The sequence below is a fragment of the Callithrix jacchus genome, chromosome X (assembly GCF_049354715.1).
Source record: "Callithrix jacchus isolate 240 chromosome X, calJac240_pri, whole genome shotgun sequence".
Lineage (NCBI taxonomy): Eukaryota > Metazoa > Chordata > Mammalia > Primates > Cebidae > Callithrix > Callithrix jacchus.
The window spans coordinates 126,549,189-126,569,428 of NC_133524.1; the positions used below are offsets into that span (position 1 = coordinate 126,549,189).

The 20,240-nt window shown below is 39.3% G+C and overlaps 1 protein-coding gene across 12 annotated transcripts in view; it reads right to left on the reverse strand.

The window, feature by feature from the left end:
- Positions 1 to 18,981, reverse strand: part of ENOX2 (ecto-NOX disulfide-thiol exchanger 2) — a 290,714-nt gene extending 271,733 nt beyond the window's left edge. For 4 of the 12 annotated variants that reach the window (XM_078363071.1, XM_035289388.2, XM_078363070.1 and 1 more), the window contains exons 1-2: positions 18,798 to 18,981; positions 17,483 to 17,530 (exon numbers count right to left, since the gene is read on the reverse strand). Coding sequence is in view for 3 of the 12 variants with exons in the window: in XM_035289386.3 (XP_035145277.1) it covers positions 2,744 to 2,765 (22 nt within the window). In the remaining 9 variants the exon portion in view is untranslated. Of the gene's footprint in view, positions 1 to 1,609; positions 1,679 to 2,743; positions 3,080 to 17,471; positions 17,531 to 18,797 lie in introns of those variants that run through there. The other 8 variants (XM_078363075.1, XM_035289389.3, XM_035289386.3 and 5 more) reach the window with 5 other exon arrangements.
- Between the last annotated feature and the right edge of the window lie 1,259 nt (positions 18,982 to 20,240).

Sequence of the window (20,240 nt, forward strand, 5' to 3'; positions counted from 1 at the left end):
GAGCATCCAGTCACTACTCCAGTACATGGCACAGTCTCTAATAAATTCAGATCTAAAAATGCCCCCTTGAAGAATGTTTACCGAAGGGGTTTTAAGAAAAATTTTACCAGAGAGCTTGTATGAGCTATTCAAGTATTTGGGTTCATTTGCTGAATTGATGATGCGGCTTTAAATAGTATTCCTTTCCTCAGTGGGAAAGAAAGCATTTTTTCCCTTAAAACAAATGAATTTGAGAAATCATTTGGAAATTCAAAAAGATAAGAAGGCTGATCTACGAGAAAGAGACAGCAACAAAGAGACAGACAGAAAGAAAGAAAAGTGTGAACCTGAGTTAGCTGTATATTTTTTCTGCTGCTCTGGACAAAATACTCAAATTTCAAAAACATACAGCACTTCACATTCACAGCCAGTGTATCTTAAAATACACATACTTTCATGGAAACAATCTTGTAAGTTCATTGAGGAGAACAATAACCACCTTGTTTAGAAAAGAAAATATTCCATGTTAACCTTTTCGATTAGACATTTTGCTTCCCCAAAATTTCACAAAGCTCTACATTCATTCATATTGATGCACACGTTAATCAAACCACTAGTGTTTCTTATATATCTGTAAAATTAATATTGAAATCACTCAGATATTTAAATAAATGCTGGATTAAAAAAACTGTTTTGAAAAAAATTTCTGGAGTCCTATTCAAGAATACATTTTTTAGTAAATTACCAAATTTATCCTTCTTCACAATTAGCATAAGTCACATTTACCTGGGACCCATCAACCGAGAGGCAGCCTGATATCAGGGAGGAAAAAGCACAGATTCTTGAGTCAGATAATGTAACCTGTAAGTTCAGGCTGCACTTAGATGTGAGTCCTCAGGCCAGTTACTCATCCTGAGTCTCAGTTTTCTTACCTATAAAATGGAGATCATAACATCACTGACCTCCATTACTGAGAATGAACTGAGAAAGTATATATTAAATCACTACATAAATGTTTTAAACCACATCCACTGTTGATTCAGTAATCAACAATGATACTGCAATTGTAAGTTCTTAATAGAGTAAAACCATTAAGGAATTAAACGTATTCACTATCAGCATAAAAAAAAATACAGTCATAAAACCCACCTAGTTAGATTTGAAATTATTCATTAGGTCACTGTGGAATTGAGAGCTGGCAAGGAGATAATGTTGTTTTTAAAATGTAAACATTTTTATTAGCATAGAGAAGTTCTTCCCAGATACAGTAATTCCACTAGCATAACCAAGTCCAGCATTTTTCACTGCCAGAAAAGTAAACCAGTAACACTGGTCCACAAGAAATCTCTATTTATTGAACAAAGCAATATTTTCCATGTAAATCTATTTAGTTTTGTAGTGGAGAAAATAGGACAGCCTCTGGTTTTAACCATAAGAAAAAAAAACCTCAACAACTTCTCACATTAAAATGTATGAGATGGCTCTTCTAGAGTCAAGCATGCATTGAGTATAGAGAAAACATCCAACAAGCATAACTTTCCAACACTTAGCAAAACAAACCAACCAATACTCAAAGAAGAAACTGAAGCCATAAATTCAAATAAATGGGCTGCAGGGAGACTACACAAACCTGCTGTTGCTTTAATTGCAGACAATTCAATTCAGCAGCTGTTGGTCCAGGCACTAAGGTTCACTGTATGCTCTTCAACGTAACCTTGAAATATTGTCACTCACTCACTTCTCCACATCATCTGCATGCTGTCCAATTAATGAGGAGTGAAATCAACTGTCAAACCACGCATCAAAATAGAACATGATCTTTTAGCTGTTAAGCGCAGGAGCACAATATTTTAAGAATAATAAAGCAACAATGGAGATGAAAGTCCTTGACGACAAATGATATTCAAACTTATCAAAACAACGTGGTTGTAGGAACTAAGCTTCTGTTCTGAGCAGCAAGAAAGTGAAACTTTCTCGGGGTTTTTCATTTGCAAGGGACCTTTCTGTCTAACTGCTGTATGTATAAGAAGCCTTTCAAAAAGCATTCGCCCATACCTGATCAGAGTCTTCTTCATTATTATGGACCATTATGTTTCTGAAAGCTTAAGAGAATACTTAAGAAACACTTTTGATTCAAGGATATTTTACAATACAGATGGTTTGGGGCTCATATTTTTAGCTTTGCTGTTTTGAGCACTTTTTTTTTCCAATGAGGAGAATAAACAACAATAACATATAATGTTCATCAACCTGAGATCACTAACGTAAAATAACTAAATTTACCAAACAGATGTGTCCTGGAATGCTTCCTATTTGAGGTTTCCCTACTCTTTAACTATATCCCAAATCTATAAAGCCAATTAACAAATACAGGGGTTAATAAACTCAAGAGAAACATAACACACTAAGTGTTTTAAAATTGCTTTTTGCTTCCAAAGCACTAAGTCTTGTGTGCAAACACTTTAAGCTATATCACATACTACCAGTTGCAGACATAAGACTTGAAAAATTCAATACAAGAATACAGCAGAGAAGCGTGCACAATTAAGGGATCGGGACTACCAGTTTAACAGAAAACGCAGATTTTATACAGCAATCTGCTACAAACATTATAGCTGGGGGCAGGCATGTTTTATGCAGCTATTTTGTTTAGCTCATTAGAACCTTATTTGTCCTTCAGTACAGTTGAACTGAAAGAAAAATAAAAGAAAGAAATGCACTTTGAAACAAAGAGGAAATTCAGATAAAACAACATATACTATACCTGTATATTGTACCAGGAACATTGTGACACTCTTCAGGGAACTGTTTCACGTTATATCCTATCGTGAGTTATTCTCTCCTTACCCTCTTCTCTCCACAAGAAGAAAAGCCAAAGCACCCCAAGCCCCCGCTACACCCTATCCCTAACCCACCCACCCCATTGAAGGAAAAGAAAAATAGCTATAATTCAGCTTAGATCCGACGCTTCTGTTTAGCTCAGCTCCAGCCGAGCAACTGAGCTTTAGCAACGGAGCATAGGGAGGAGGATTCTGATGCCAGTAGCACTTCCATCCACTTCACTTACACAAAAGCAGGCAGTGGAAAATCCAGGAGCCTTGAAGACAAGGGCTGGAACTGGCTTTTATGAATTGCTATTACTGCATGTGTCACCATCCATCTCCAATGACGGACACTTATAGGCTGAATTGGGAGTGGAGGGGGTGGGGTGGAGGAGGTTGGAGAGCAGGTGGAGAAGCAATTAGCAGTATGTTCATCGGAGAATTCGTTCAGGATTTCATACATCAGTGCCTAAAGAAACAGCACGCAGTTGACAAATCAGAACTTTACAATTTGCATGCCTTGGAAGAAATCTTAGCTCACAGCTCCAAACAAAATAATCCTTGCCCACTCTTATAGGACACAGAAAGTCACCCCTTTACTTTTTCTTTCCTCTGGCTACCCGTGTTCCTGAAAAATCAACATTCAGAATGAATATTTGCTAATTTTCCCTAAAGAACTGTATTTAAAAGCCTGGAAGCAAAGGAAGTACAGAGAAATTAAATTCTATTGAACATGACATCTCTTAACACAAAGGCAAGAAGCTAATTATTTTAAGCCAACTTTTCATCCATAGTCCCATTCCCCAAGTGCAGCTTTCACACCTATAATCAGTGGATCACACAACTTTTGTGCATATACTTAACATAAAAAACAAGTCTATGTCTACCCAAAAATAGTTTAGTTAAAATGAAGGCGAAAAGCCAAGAGCTATGTGCAGGACCCACTTCATAGGGGAGTTAAGAAAGCACTTTACATGTAAGTGCTTCAGTTTTACTTATCCACAAAATTAAAGCTCAGTTTTGGATGGATTTTAAAATTAATCATGAGTAGGAACAAAAAGGAGACAGTGTCTTTGGAAGGAAACATGATACAACCAAAGGAGGGAGCACTGGGGCTGTGTATCAGGAAACCTGGGTTCAGCTTCCAGTTTTTCAACTTCCTAACTATGTGACTCTGGACAAGTCACTTAACTTCTTTGAGGCTAAGTTCCCTTTATTTATTAATTGGGGATAATAGTACCTATCCTGACTGTTTCACAGGATTGCTGGGAGAGCTAATGAGATAATAGGTATGAAAACCCGTTTGTAAATTGTAAAAGGCTGTACAATTATATGGGATTATTATTACCATGCCCTAAATAAATCTTGCCTAAATGACTGAAGTGAGGCACCTCTATCACATAAGGTAAAAAAAAAAAAAAAAAAGAAACAACCAATATAATTTCATGAAACACTGTTCAATTCTTATATTAGAAGGAATTTTTAAATTAGAAGGAATTGCTGTTTGCTCTTAAAATTCCACAGCAGGGAACGTTTCTGAAAAAATTTTAAAATAATGCATCAAAAGTTTATTAAAGAGATTGAAGTCCACAAAGTTCTCTCTTTCCTTTCCAGAAAGTCAGTCCATTTTTCTTCATATGGTCTAGTATTATGTCCCATCTGGAATGCATACTACTAGACAATGAGCATCTGCTTTTGTTCAAGCTTTCTATGTGCCTGTTACATTCTCATTGCCCAGTGTGTTGCAGTAGGATTTGAGTTGATTAGCTAAATCTAAATCCAAAAGGTAAAAATTCAAAGTCACGCTTTATGAGGCTCCAAGCTGCCTTGATACTATATATACAGTGACCAGCTGGCTTCAGCTGGGACACAATTTTAGCACATGAAGTCCTGGGGTGGCCACACCTGGGGCACTAAATGATCCAGGCAATGTTTGGGGATCTTTCGTTCAGCCAAATCCCACATGTCCTGATTTCCATCTGTGTGGTGGTTACCCAAGTGTGTGTTTGTCCACATGGACCAAATCTGAAGCAGCCAAAAGAAAGGTGGGGAATAGAGCAGAAATATCAGATGTCACCTCCCCTTGGCCCCATCTAGTGCCATCTGTGCCCTCAAAAAAGTGCCCATCATACTTCTTGTAAGAAGAAAGAAAACTTTTTCTAACTGCCCCTTTGAACATCATTGCTACTACTGAAGATGCCAGTAAAATATACAGTCAAAATCTATGTTAAACCCATAGGGAAAACGGATAATATTAATCACAAAACAGGTAATTGGTAGCTAAGAGCAAGTGAGCTGCTGAAAGGGGGAGGGGAGAAAAAGAGAAGAGATGAGAAGGAGGAAAGGAGAAGGGAGGGGTGGAGAAAACAAAATGAATCTGAAGTGAGAGCTCTCTAATCAGAAACATACTTGCTGAGATCATCCAAAGTCTCACCTACTATAATAAAAAGTGTTTGTCTTTTGAGGTATTGGGAGTGGCCCCTTTACCACCAGAGCTGCAATCCTAGCCTTCCAATTGCTTAGGTAAACAGTCAAGAGCTTGAAAAGGTACCGACAGCCCTACCATCAGATCTCACTTTCCTCTGCCATTCGGAAACTCAGGGAGGTGGGATACAATTCTCCAGAGGTGTCATCCTTACAACCCTCCACCACAGCCTCACCAGCAGTATGGCTGGCCACTAAGGAAGGTGTCAGTCCAGTTTCAGGTTCAGCAAAGTAGGCTTGCCTGAGACTTTAAAAACCACATTGGTAAGAAAGGAACCGAGGCTGTATTTCAGAATTGGGTTGTTCTGCCTTTGGGCATTGCAACTAAACTCCTCCATGCATTTAGGCTTGAAATTCATATTCCTCAAATTCCTCAGAAGGGCCATTCAAAGTAAAGGGAAAAGGACAGGAAGGATGACTTTTTGTTAGCTTCTTTCTCACAGTCAAAAACATGAGGAACATGACTGAGTGTCCCAAAGTCAATGAGGTGGGAAGCAGCAGTTTCAACCCAGATTAGCAAGAAGGGCAATGAAAGCATCAGAGCATCCTGATAAAAACAAACACGCACACCAAAAACCATTGCACTGCTTCCATTATCCTGATTTCAAGTTCCAGAATGTAAGCACTAATGTTTCCCTAAACCACCCGAGCTCCTCCTTGGCAGCCGTCACCAAGCCTGACTGATCTTTTCAAATGAATTTCCATCACTGGCCACCCCACATTTTGAATATTCTTGTAAAAAACAAAAGTCCCAGTGGAAGATTTCAAAGAACCAATAACTTGAACCAAACCATGAATCTAAATGGGGAGAGACAACACTAGTTGCTAAACTCCAAACAAAACAGAAATGTTAACAGTTTGAAAACAACAAAAACTAGCAAACTGATTTGAACCAGAACAAAGTTTCATGTTTTCTGAATTGACCAAACTTGGACCAAACCCTGAGATTCCAATCAGTTCAAACTCCTGCAAAGATCACACAGCAAGGCTTGGTTTCACCTGTCTGAAAGCTCACAGGGGAACCACAGAATGAACACTGGATAGGGAGTCAGAAGAACTGAGGTCTCCTGATTATCTTCAGTGCTTGATCCTGATTAAGTCACTTCGACTCTCTTAGCCTCAGCTTGCTTGCCATGAAATGGCCAGGCTGGGATTGCCAAAATCCCAGGTTTAATAGTCTATGCCAGTTGTGGAATTTAGTCTAGTGATGAAACAGATAGTCACAATTTAGCGTTAATCTGCAGGAGGCAGAGAGATGGACCACCCCAACTCTCTTAAGGAATTCATGTTTCTAGCTTATTTTGAAATATACATGGCTGGGCATGGTGGCTCACACCAATAATCCTAGCATTTTGGGAGGCCCAGGTGGGAGGATCAGTTAAGCTCAGGAGTTTGAGACCAGCCTGGGAAAGAGTAAGATCCCATCTCTTAAATAAATAAATTACATTTTTAAAGTTTTTTTAAAAAAATAAATACACTTCACCTAAGAGTTGGTAACTGTCCTGGTTCATCCTCAGAAATAACTTAATATTCTTTTCAGAATATCTCTTCTCAAAAAATGTTTCAGTAATAGTTTGTTTTCCTCAAGTGAAAGCTACAGATGAGTTGTTTGGTCCAATAAAAATAGGAGGGAAGAAATGACAGTGATCTAGGATAGGCTGAGCCCCTGTTACATGTCAGCCCTAGCAAAGTTTACATAATTTTCTTTACTAATCATCACAATACAATGCTATATGGTAGAATTTTTTGTTTGTTTGTTTGTTTAGGGACAGGGTCTTGCTGTGTCACCCAGGCTGGAGAGCAGTAACACAATCAACTCTGGCTGTAACCTTGAACTTCTGGGGTCAAGTAATCCTCCTACAGTAGACACTTTTATCCTCACTTTATAGGCAAGGAAACTAAGGCTTACTGATGTTAAGTAACTTGCTTACATACTTGATGGGTACTAGGATTTGAACTCAGGCAATTTGAATCCATTACTTTAACAATATTCTAAGAATTAAAGGAATAGTTTTAATTCAATGATTCAGTTGGGCTTGCTTAGTGAATAAATTACATGCTGATTCAATAGTGTGAAAGTAAACTTCCTTGCATTTATACTGGGTTGACATTATTTTTAATTTCATTTGACAGTTTGGTATAATGGTTAGGACTACTGGGCTCTAGAGTGAGGCAGACCTGAGTTTCTTGAATTTTGTCTTATGGACAAGATACTTAACCACCCTGCATCTCAAGTTTTCTTATCTGGAAAATGGGGAGGAAATAGTCCCTACCTTGGCAGGCTGTTGGAAAGTGTCAATGATCTCATAGCATCTCACATAGTTCTTGGCACAAAATGACAACTCAGTAAAGACAGATGAGAGCTATCCTTGTATTTATAAACAATAAAATAAAGGAGAGGTTATAAAGAAAAAGGAAACTGGGATTCATTGAGTTTAAGTGCTGTTTGGCTATAGCACACATATAGTTTGAAAGGTTTTCAGTGGCCCACCTACATTCTCCAAAACTAACCTGCATCTTATGGTAAATCAGCATATTCATGAAGCAACATGAATATATTAATTGGGTTTTCCTAGAGAGTAGCTTAGCAGCAGTTGGCCTTAGCTTCCTGGAACCCATCCTTTAAAAGATAAGCCTCAGAAGTAGCAGATAGTACTGCTGGAAGTACCAGACAAGCAGAGGCATCCTGCTTCCCCCCAATTCTTCAAGCCCTGACTTCTTTCCCATTTACCTGTGGCTCTCTTCTCAAACCTTCTTTATTCCTTCCCCAGTTTATTCTGGTTTTGTTGTGGTTCCTCCTCTGGCACTAGCTCTGTCTCTGCTCAACAGTATCAAGTGGTGTCTATGGAATGTGTGCCTGGTACAACACTAGGTGAAATAGAAAGGCATCTAAGAGTTAATGAAAAACACATGTGATCCATGGCCAAATGGATCTAAGATACACAGGTAGACTAGAATTTTGGCAACACAGTAAAAGCAGGTATAATGCAGGATGATTTGGTTGATTTCAGAGCACAAAATAGTTTGTTCATCTAGTCAATAATATGCATATGGAAAAATTTTTAAATACTGTACTAATGTCTGCAACTTAATCTGAAATGCATAAAAGAATGGATAGATGAATAGGTGACAAAGCGAAATAACTAAATGTTCATTATAGAATCTAAATGGTGAGTATCTGGGTGTTCACTGTACAATTCTTTTAATTTTTCTCTATATTTGAGTATTTTCATAATAAAAGGTTGAGAAAAAGGAGAGGGGGAAAGGGGTATGGCTTATCAACCATAAGTGTTTCAGAACAAAATAATTATAATTCTATAGAAAAGTATAAAGCAAACAGCACAAAATAATAATAATTGGTGGATCTGAGCGAATGGTATATAAAAATTCTTGTATGATGCTTGCAATTTGGGAGGCTGAGGCGGGTGGATCACAAGGTCAAGAGATCGAGACCATCCTGGTCAACATGGTGAAACCCCGTCTCTACCAAAAATACAAAAAATTAGCTGGGCATGGTGGCGCGTGCCTGTAATCCCAGCTACTCGGGAGGCTGAGGCAGGAGAATCGCCTGAACCCAGGAGGTGGAGGTTGCTGTGACCCGAGATCGCGCCATTGTACTCCACCCTGGGTAACAAGAGTGAAACTCCGACTCAAAAAAAAAAAAAAATACTTCAAGCTAAAAACTTATAAGGGAACCACAGAATGAACACTGGATAGGGAGTCAGAAGAACTGAGGTCTCCTGATTTTCTTCAGTGTTTGATCTTGATCAAGTCACTTCTACTCTCTTAGCCTCAGCTTGCTTGCCATGAAATGGCCAGGCTGGGATAATTGGTTGAGCACCAACCTCTTTCACCTAGTGTCTCAGTTGCCATTTTCAGTAGTGACGGCATTAGGTTAATAGCGATATTGGAACGAATGGTGGAAGGATGTGGAACAATAACAGTCACAGATACATCTTGGGGGCCTACTATATGCAAGACACTATGCTAGGCAGTTTGGGGGATTCAAAGAAGTGAAAAATACAATCCATTCGCTGAGAGGGCTCCCAGTGTAAGCAAGGGAATACCAAAGCAGTGTCTGAAAGGGTAACTGGTTAGAGCAGAGTTCTGTAAGACAGAAGTATAAAGATTAGAAAGGTAGGTTGGAGCCAGATTGCAGAGAGTACTAAATGTCAGGCTGAAGAGTTTGGACTTCATCCTGTGGAAAACAGGAAGCCATTTACAGTATCTAAATCTGGTGTGTATATCGACTTCCCATATCTGGATGCGACCTTTGGGGATTTCCAACATTCTGGTTGCTGCTTATTCTTCAAACAGCCACTCCCTGACATCTCTTCAGCCTTTCCTTTTTCCTCCCCCAACTCCTAAGGGGAGCTGACCAACACGTGCCTCAGCCCTGCTGACTCAGCAAGCAATAAATAAGCCTCATAGAATGTTTTGGAAATGAAGCTGCTGTGCTTCAAAACTGATTTCTTTCCTTCATGATAATCAAACCTCAATTACTTCTGGAATCACTGATTTGAGTTGGAAAGAATGAATATTCATCTAAGTAACATGTGAAGGAGTGCAGGAAGTTATGTCCTGTGTGCAGAAGGAAATCACTGTTCAAAGTGATCTCTGTATATGGAAAGAAACCCTAACAGAGACGGCATTCCTGAATAATGGCAAGTGATTAGGGTAAAACCTCTTAAAGACTTCCAAAGTATAAAGTGGACTTTATAATCCTTTGGATATATACCCAGTAATAAGATTGCTGGGTCAGATGGTACTTCTGTTTCTAGATCCTTGACAACAGCACATGTACACCTATGTAACAAACCTGTACATTCTGCACATGTATCCCAGAACTTAAAGTAAAATGTTTAAAAAAGAAAATTTCCTGATGTCTATGATTGTATTGTAGTTATATATGGAAGATCTTTTTTTTTGGTAGGAGATTCAAATAAAATATTCAGAAATGATGAAGCATCATGTTAAAATTTTATCCTCAAATGGTTATTTTAAGAATATTCTTTATATGATTCTTTTGTCTAAATTGAAATTATTTCAAAATAAAAAAATAAAATTAAAAAAAAAAGTGGACTTGGTCTGTCTTCAGTTTGTCCCCCCATGAAGTCCATTCTCCAATGCAATTATGTTACTCTCCCCATTTAAAACCCTGTGTTCACTCATTCCTGCATATAGGACAATGGCCACACTTCTTAGCAAACCGACTTAATTCACCCAATCAGCCACAGGATAGCTTTCCAGACTATTTTCCTGTCCCCCTTTCCCACACTTTAAGTGGTTCACACACCATATCTTACCTTTCCCTGAACCATCCAGTTTTATACATTTGACTGCCTTGCATGTGTTGGTGGTCCCTCTGCCTGGAATCCTTGCCCATCACCTCTTTGTCCACACAGAGACTAGGCAACGCTCTTCATCCTTTATGATTTAGCACAGTTAGACTCTGATCTCTAAGTTGTCCACCCACAGCTGTAATTCCCTCCACCATATTCCAAGAGCACCTTCTCTCTCTTTTGAGTACCTTTCATATCAGAACATAATCACTGGTTTGAGTGTCTATCTCCCCTATTAGACTGTGAGCTCCTTAAGGGCAGGGATTACATCAAATTCATTATTACAGTCCTGGTGCTTAGCATAGGGTCTGGTCCTGTATACATGCTCAAATGTCCACTGAATGAATGAGTTTGAACATCAAGTACTCATTGAAGTCCAACTCAGCATTTCTTGAAAGGTGAAAATTAGAATGGTATGTGACCATAATAATCTTAGTGAAGTACATTTGAGGACCTGACTGAAGAAAAGCTGACAGGAGGACACCTTATGGGGGCTTATTGTGGGGCAGTTTCTATCCCAGGAAATTCTCACTAGCAGTTGTTGCTGGTTAAAAATGAAGAGTAGCTGGAGCAGATGACAAGGGCCCTTACTGGGGATTTCTCCATCCTTATCTTTCATAGTTCATCACTGAAGCAATGTTCTCTGAAGTAACATTCTCCATACAGTGTCTCAATTCTCCTGAATGACTGCCATATTCATTTGTGCTCTGCCTACAGAGGCATTTGGACTAGCTTTCTTAATGAGTGGTCACTGGAAGCTCTTGATTCTTCTGCTCACCTATCGTTATTATGCCAAGGAACAATATTTTGTGGGTAAGAGACCACTGAAAAACAGAGCACCAAAAAGGGAAGGGAAGCAGAGCTAATAAAAACTATCTTTTTTTCCCTCCTAGATTGCCGATGTATTTCACCATATTTCCATCCTACAGTGTTTTATACTACGTATCAGTAAAGGCAAAAAAGGAAAATTAAGACTTCAGCAAAACTTATCAGTTTGTAGGCAAGAAAAAAAGGAAGCAACATTGAGGACTAGAACATAAATCTTTAGATATATGATCAGCAGTCATTTCTGAAAAGTACACGTTTAGGCTGTTTTAAACAAACAGCAAAAAGCAATTAGGTCTTTCTGACTAAACTGAAGTGTATACTGAATTTTTTTTAAACTAAGTCTGTTTTGATCTTCAAAAATGTCAAACTGGTAAACACTTTACTTTTTTGTACATATAAATCTAAGAGCCAAGCTTAGCTTGAGGAAGATTTAAGAGACATAAAATTTGTCAGAGGTGTCTGCCAAATCTCTGCAGCAGAGACAGAAACCCTGGAAAAGCTGACACAATCATAACTCTCACATCACCAGCAGGCTTGTGCAGGGCTAGGATGCACAGAAAGTCACTGTTCCTTCTTTCATACTGTTTGTAAACAGAGAAGTAGATCATTTGCTTATCAGCTATCTGGTAGCTTACTTTTGCCTAGATTTCCCACAGGAAAAAAATAAACAACACATCCCCATGGGTACATATCCCAATTTTCAGCCAGGTAAATTTTCATTTATAACATAGATCCGCTGTTAAAATTTTCTATTTCTTTAATTTGCTCTTGAATGCTCTTGCTCTTATGTGCTTACTTGTGCTCACTCTCTCTCTCTCCCTCCCTCGCTCTTTCCCTGTTTTGTTCAGAATGCATTAAAAAGGAAGGCAATTATGAGTATCTAGTGCACTGTGCAACAGAGTACTTTCACATAGTAAGTCTACAATAATTCATCGAATGAAGTGAAACCCTATCTGTAATTTCTATGTTCAACTTATTTGATCATGAAGCAGGAAAACTATAGATGTTTTTTTTCTGGAGTATTGAAAGATGACAATTCCTTATAAAGAATTGTTATTTTATTCAGATGACTCATGCTTAGGACTTCTGTCCCTTAGAAATCATCCATTTTTGCACAATGGGTATTATTTGAAAGGAAAATGAATGTCAGACTACACCTCAGGATCCTGAATGACAATATGACCACTGATACATTATTGCAGAGAAAATCAGATTTCCTGTATACGCTCAATTGTATGTCATTATGGTAATCCACTACATATGTCTAAAATCACTTAACAATGCAAGAATATAGTGTGCACATGGGCTGCATTCTGTAAGTAGGATTAACTATTGAATTCAACCAAGGTCTTCCCTGGGGATAGATTGCTGGAAAATACATCTACATGACATTTAAAAAAATAAATTAACCAATGACATCGGCTCCCACGAGACACATTGTTTCTTGTACATTCAATTCTATCACAGTTGTCTGTAGCTTTGCTAACATTCCCATCCCAAATGACATAGAATTTCAAAAAATAAAGAAAAACAGAGCAATTGGAGCTATTCCATCTCTCCTGCATGAAGTGTTATGTACACAAAGGCAAGATTTCTGTACATGAACACAATGTGAATCACGACATGGTAAGACCATGTCAGTTTGAGGCTGTTCTTGTTATGCTGTGGTCACATATAACTTGCCCAAGGGAGTGTATGAAGCCTCTTTTCTTACTGAGAAGGACCAGTAGGGATTGTTGGAAAATAAAGAGAACAGAGTTATGGCAGGAGGTTTTTAATTTGCTCTTTAAAAAATGCTCTTTACTCAGGAGGCTGAGGCAGGAGAATTGCCTGAACCCAGGAGGCGGAGGTTGCGGTGAGCCGAGATCGCGCCATTGCACTCCAGCCTGGGTAACAAGAGCAAACCTCCGTCTCAAAAAAAAAAAAAATGCTCTTTATTATGATAACTTTTTTTCTCGCTTTGATGTATTTAGTTTTCCTCATCTGTAAAATAGGAATAACTATTTTATGTGTTTAATATTTCTGCCCTGAGAGTTAAATACCAGTAAATTGCCTGGCACACAATTACTAATCCATATAGTCCACATCAACATTGGATAACATTAATTAAATACCTATTATGTGCCTGGCACTGGTCAAAGAACCCCCAAAAAAGTAAATCATAGAAGGAAAAACTGATACTAGAGGGGCAAGCTGGGAGCTGATTTTCAAAGCTTTCATCAGCCAGTCTAAGAATTTTGGATATTATCCTGAAGACTATGGACAGGCTTTGAACTCTTTTACATAGAGGCCAAATAGCTTTAGATTTGTGATTTACAAAAATCATTCTGTCTGCATTGGTAAAGAGTGGACTAGAAGGAAGCAGGCTGGAGGCAGCAGTAATCCAGGAAGTGATGTACGTCTGTTAGGTGGAAGGTATGCCTCAAACTAAGACAATGGTGGATGCTGGGAAAACATGTTCAAATAACTTTTTCTTACTTTTTTTTTTTGAGATAGAGTCTTACTCTGTCACCCAGGCTAGAGTGCAGTGGTGTAATCTCAGCTCACTGCAACCTCTGCTGCACACACCATCATGCCCAGCTAATTTTTGTGTTTTTAGTAGAGAAGGCATTTCCCCACATTGGTCAGGCGGGTCTCAAACTACTGACCTGAGGTGATCTGCCTGCCTTGGCCTCCAAGAGTGCTGGGATTACAAGTTTAAGCCACTGTGCCTGGCCAAAATAACTTTTTAAAAATTAACAAATGTATTGTAGATTAGAAAATAAAAATATGTAAAAGGTTAAAAGTAGAAGTCATACACAATCTTACCATTTGTAGCAAACCCCTATTAATATTTTTGTGTGTTTAATATTACAGAATTTTTCCTATATATGTCTACACAGATGTTTGTGTGTTATGTGTATATGTGATATGTGTATGTTTTTAAACTGGGATTTGCCACTCTGTAGTGAGAGTTTTATGATGCGAATTTTTCCTTAGTATATCAAAAACAATTTTCCACATCATTTAATATTGTTTGGTAAAATCAACTTTAAGACTACTTAGTAATCCCTTCTATAAATGTACCACAATTGATTTCATTCAAACCCCTAGTATTGTGCATTTAAGATATTCTTTTTTTGTTTTTTCTATTAGTATAAACAACTCTGGGATAGATGTCCTGAGTATTACATTTTCACAACATCATGATTGTTTCCTCAGCATAGAGCCCTAGAAGTTGAAGTGGTAGGTTAAAAGCTACATTCCATTAAGGTTTCTGATACATATTGACAAATTGCTCTCCAGAAGAGCTGTATCAACTAGCAGAGTCTATGAGTAGGAGGAGATGAACCTGTGAGTGATGTCAAGGATGGAGTGCACTGGACTTGGGTGGGTAGAAGGAGGAATGTTTCCTGGAAAAGTATCAGGGCAGGAGGAAAGTGAACTCTGTCAAGAGAAGCAAAGCAATGGGCTAAGGAACAGGTGTCTGGACAGGTAAATGATGAGAAAGAAAAAGGTAAGATAAACAGGGGAGAGTGAAGAAAAGAGAGAAAAAATAGGTCTTTAGTGAAATTATGGGCACTTTAATTCGCTGCTTTCTTCAGAAAAAGTAGCAAATGTATCAAACAGCTAGTCTTTTCATAGCATTTGGCACTCTGTGCTACCAAAGTCCCCAGTTATATTCATGCAAATCTGTTTATCAATTATTTTAACCCAATAACCATTTATTAGGTGACTACTATGTGTCAAGTCTGTTCTGGATGCTATGGGTATGAGGATGAATGAAACCTGATCCTTGCCCTCAAGGAGCTCACAGTCTAGTGGGAAGCACAGAAATATCCACAGGCTGACATAGTACAGTGTGGTACAGGCTAGGACAGAGGTAAGTGCAGAGTCTTATGGAAGCCAGAGACCTAACATTGCTTTCTGCATGCATTCATGTAGGTTGGGTGGGGGTTGTTGAGAAGGCTTTGCAGAGGTGTTAACATATGAGCTGAGTCTTAAAGGCTGAGGAGTTTCTTAGATGTCGAAGGGCCACAGATCATACTCATATTCCTAATCAGTGCCTTGAATATTTGTGCTACTGCTCTCAAGGACACTTAGAAGGATGTTGTGTATAATCCAAATCCACACTTGAGTGGTAACTATAGCTTCCACTGTCATCTTAATGAACATAGAAATGTAGCATGTTTTGGCAATATTATTGCTCATCATAGAATATAAAGACAAGAGGCAAGTGGGGCATGCAGACTTTTAAAATAATTCTGGTAACACTGACATAATAATATTAATATCCACCAAGTCCTAATAATTTTACCTCCTAAATATTTCTTGAATCTGTTCCCTCCTGGTCTGCTGTCTCTCTGTGGAAAAGAGTAGCAGCATCTAGTCATGTCCACCTCCACTGTATCCTTCCTGTCATTGTCCTTAAAGTAAAAATCTGATCGTGGTTCTCTAAAATGTGTTAATGGTTTCTTACAGTCTTCAAGCAGCACTTCTCACATACTCAGTCATTTGAGTATTACTGAGTGATTTTTACCATATTCACAATAATAGTACATATTACCATGTACTATAATTACTTAATATTTGTCTTTAAATCAACTGAAAACTGGATCACTTTCTATTTTTATGAAGTAAAATCAAAAGTAGCCTTAGATGTGATGACTTAGTTCAGTTTTATGTTTTATAAGACATATCTGAATATGTAACTAGTAAAATTAAAATATTTGTGGGAGCACAATGTAACTACCACTGGCAGATGCCCTGCCGTTTTGAGAACCACTGACCTATGGGGACGCATTCCAACTTAGCATTGTTATAAAGGTTCTTCACAACTCAGCCCCAACCTATCTTTCCAGAGTCTTCTCCTACCTATGATACCTTCCTTTTCCTAAATAATCTGCACTCCAGCCATGCTGAAGTCTTTTACATTGAATGATCATGTCCTACTCTTATATAGCCACACATCTTTCACAGACTGACTCCTCTATCTAGAATGCCTCCCCTTTACTCCTTCCCTGCCTGAGGCAAACTCACTATCCTTCAAAACCTATCTGTCATGTCACCTCCTTGTGGAAGCCTTCTCCCTGAGTTTCCTTTCCAGTGAGTCACACCTCCCTTTATCACTCCATAGCACTTTGTACTTGCCTCTGTTATACTACACACTATGGTATCTCAGAACTGTGGGCATCTAGCTCCCCAACTAGACCCCAGGAAGAGTTCACACCTTGTACTTCATTGTTTCCTCAATACTTCATGTGGGCAGAGGTCATGAAAGAGATCTAGGGTCCAAGGTAACTTTTTGAAAAGGCTAAAATAAAATAAATCCAAAGTACTCTCCAGGTCCAAATAGCTTAGAGGTATAATATGTTTTATAAAGAGAATCATCTAATTCAGAAATAGCCATACTGACTATAGTTTTGGCAGACACAATTAGCTACAGTGGCAATGGCAGTTAAGCTAATTTGGTTTTGGCAGCTACTTTACAGAAAACACATTCTGACATAGAAATTTGCAGTGAATCATTTGGTTTTTGGCCAGGATGATCAACTATACCTCACAATAATCTGTCTTTACCACAACTGGAAAGTTAAGAACAAAAATGAACATTGGGAGTAGCAAACCAAGTTGAACAGAGCATGAGCTTTGGAGTCAGAAATCCGTCCACCCAAACCTCAACCCAACTTATAATCTATGTAACTTTAAGTGGATTGTTTAACTTCTGTGCATTTTGGTCTTTTCTTCCAGAAAAAGACAGGAATAGTACCTACTTCATAGCACTCTTAAGATAATGCAATGAAGTATTTATGATGATGACTAGAACATTATGTGGGTTCAATGAATAGTAGTCATTATTGTCACCCAATGAGATGACTACAATTCAGATAATGTGATGCACAGGGATAGCAAATGCATTTCTCAAGAATAAATTGATGTCTCTAGGCTTTAAAATTGACAGCTATAGACTGTAGCTAAGAATAGCTACAAACAAAACATCTGCAAGACAAGCTTCTTCTTGGATTTAAACTCACACCTGGAACATACCATCACACTTCTTTGTGTTCTCCAAGAATTGATCTCAAATCAGGTTGCCTAGGATGAAAAGAAAAATCATCCAATCTTAATTTTTGCCTTCATTTTTATTTGATACAGAATAAAAACATATGTGTATGTTTCAAAGTGTCATGTCATTATGACCCCAAGCTTCTCCACCCTATTTATTTGTTTCCTGCTTACATCTTTTATTCCAATGAGGCAAGCCCACCTGTCTCAAAGTGCTCCCTCTTCTGTCCACCCTTCTCAAACTCCAATCTCAGTATCAGGAAGCATTTTCTCTCTCCTCTTTGACCACTTCAAATCCCCTGTACTCCGCTGAAGCCCAAATTAAAATTCATCTCCTTCACAAAGTCTGAAAGCTGGATGAGGGCTTCAGCACTTCCTGGATTAGGCTTGAACTTCCATGGATTAACTCACCACCCCCATCAGTATGCTCTTCCACTAACCCCTTTAGCATTTTTTGCACGCGTTTGTAATAATACAATGATTAATACAGTCTGTTTCACACGATCTCCTTTATTCTGTAGTTGGTGTGCCCCCTAAATGTTTGTCAACATTAATGCTATCAGTCTTTGCTGGAAACCCCTAAAGCACTGTGTTTTGATAACCAGTCGAACTTGCTTTTTACTCTCACCAGAACCCTGTACTGAACCTTAAACACACATCTCAAAAGCAAGATTCCTTCCCTCTTTTGCTTCCCATCCCTTCTAGAAATTCAGGAGAAACCCTTCTCACTCCAAAGACGTGGTGGGGTAAGTGGCAGGTGGCTGAGGAGCCGGTAGAGATGGCGATCAATTAAGGAGGCAAAAAGAGAAAGTTTGAAAAAAAAAGTCACGCCCTGGGCGTGGCAAGGAATTTTCACGCCCCAGAGGAAATGGGGAATGTAGCGTAGGGAGGGTTGTGTGCCCAAACCTGAAATACAAATTGAGGGAAAAGAGGAGACATCGTCCAACTCCTGCAGTATGAATTAGAGTCCAGATACCACCTAGGCAAAACCCTGGACGCGAACCCTAACCAGACCTCTGAGGAGGCGCAGCCGGGCAGCGTTGTGAAAGAAAAAGAGCGGGCGAGTTGGACCAAAAAAAAAAAAACCAAAGAGAGAGCGCTCCCAGGCTCAAGGGAACAAGCGCCTAGAGCTCAGAAGCCCACCCCCACTCCCACTCCCGACACCCCCTCCCCGGCAGAGGCGGAGCTGGGCGGAGTTAGGCGCTGAGGACCGCGGCCCCGGAAGCACCCTCCTCCCTAGGCCCCCTCAGTCCCACAGTCCCCAGCCAAGGCCACTCGGGCTTTCTGCCTCTCTGACCTCCAGCTCCCCGGCTACCGAAGCGCTAGTCCTTATACAGCCGCGGAAAATCGGGCCAACGCCGCAGCTCCTGGGCGCGTAGTGCCCTCGCGGGGCCCCACGCCGCGCCACTCTCTTCCGAAATGCCCGCCTCGCACTACCAGGCCTAGGCCCAGCATTCCGTCCCAAGGATGGACTCTCACCCACCCGGTGCCCACTGCGGCGTCTCCTATTGGCTACTAGTCACCAGGGAAGCCGGAGGCCCGAACCCATGGCTTCATGGGAAATGTATTTTGAGGTAGCTGGAGGCTGTTCTTCCTGGAGGGAATGCCATGTTGACATTGGCGGAGAGACACAAGTGAAGACCGAGGATTGTGGGAGATGGAGTCATGACACTTATTTCTCTATACGCGCAATTCTTCCCCTCCTTTTCCGATTGTCCCCAGCGTTCAGACGGGAAGGGTATTCTGGGTATTGCAGTTTGGAGTGCACCGTCTTAGAGAATCAGTCTTGGGGTTATGGGTTTGTGTTTGTAGGGACAGACGAAGGCTCTAGATTTATTTTCATATCGGTTAAGCTTTAGCATTTTGCAGGAAGCACTTTCGTGATTCGAAATTGTTACTGAGTTTTAAGTGTTCTTCAAAAGATGGTGTTTATTATTCGATAAACTTAAAATTTTAATTGAGAGTTACAGTCTGTTGAAATTGTTCCAGGTGTGTTCTGTGTGAACCACCTGCATTAAAATCACTTGAAACGTATGGAAGAATGTATACTTTTTCTAACTGGGAATTATGTTTTCCCTAGAAACAGCGTCATAAATAGGCATAGAAATGTGATCTAAACCAGCCCGGAAGAAGAAGCCTATTTAATCCATAATGAAGCTATGTTGTTGCCATGAAAAACATAGCTGCTATAATGCCACATAAACTGCTATAATGTAACAGTTTAGAAGAGATAGATAATACAACTTGAGTAAAAACAAGTAACTATATGTCTTTAAGAAACTTTATCTTTTGAGTGAAAATATGTTACAAGAGCTGGATAAAGGCAGGTGGGGAATGCCAAGCACTTTCAAGTGATTTAAAAATTGAGGAAAATGGTTGTTTATTAGGGCTAATTTCACTTCTAACTTTTGACTTTTTTTTTCTCTGTTAGAGATGAATTCTTATAGCTTGATGGATCATTACAGTTGAATCACTGCAACTTTTCTGATAAGGCCAACTTTCGGACTCATGAATAAAATGAAGGGAAAGACAGAGGAATTGCATTTTGCTAAGGTAATTGCCCAAGGTTTTAAAAAGATAAGTGAAGGAGGAAGGCGATTTAATAGATTGGTGCATACAGCTTTGTGCAAGGCTCTGGGCTAGGCACTGTTGCCACAGAATCAGAAAAATAGTCCCTGCCCTCAGGTAGCTCACAATCTAGGTGAGGGGAGTTGTAGTGGAGGAGAATCTGGAGGAAAGA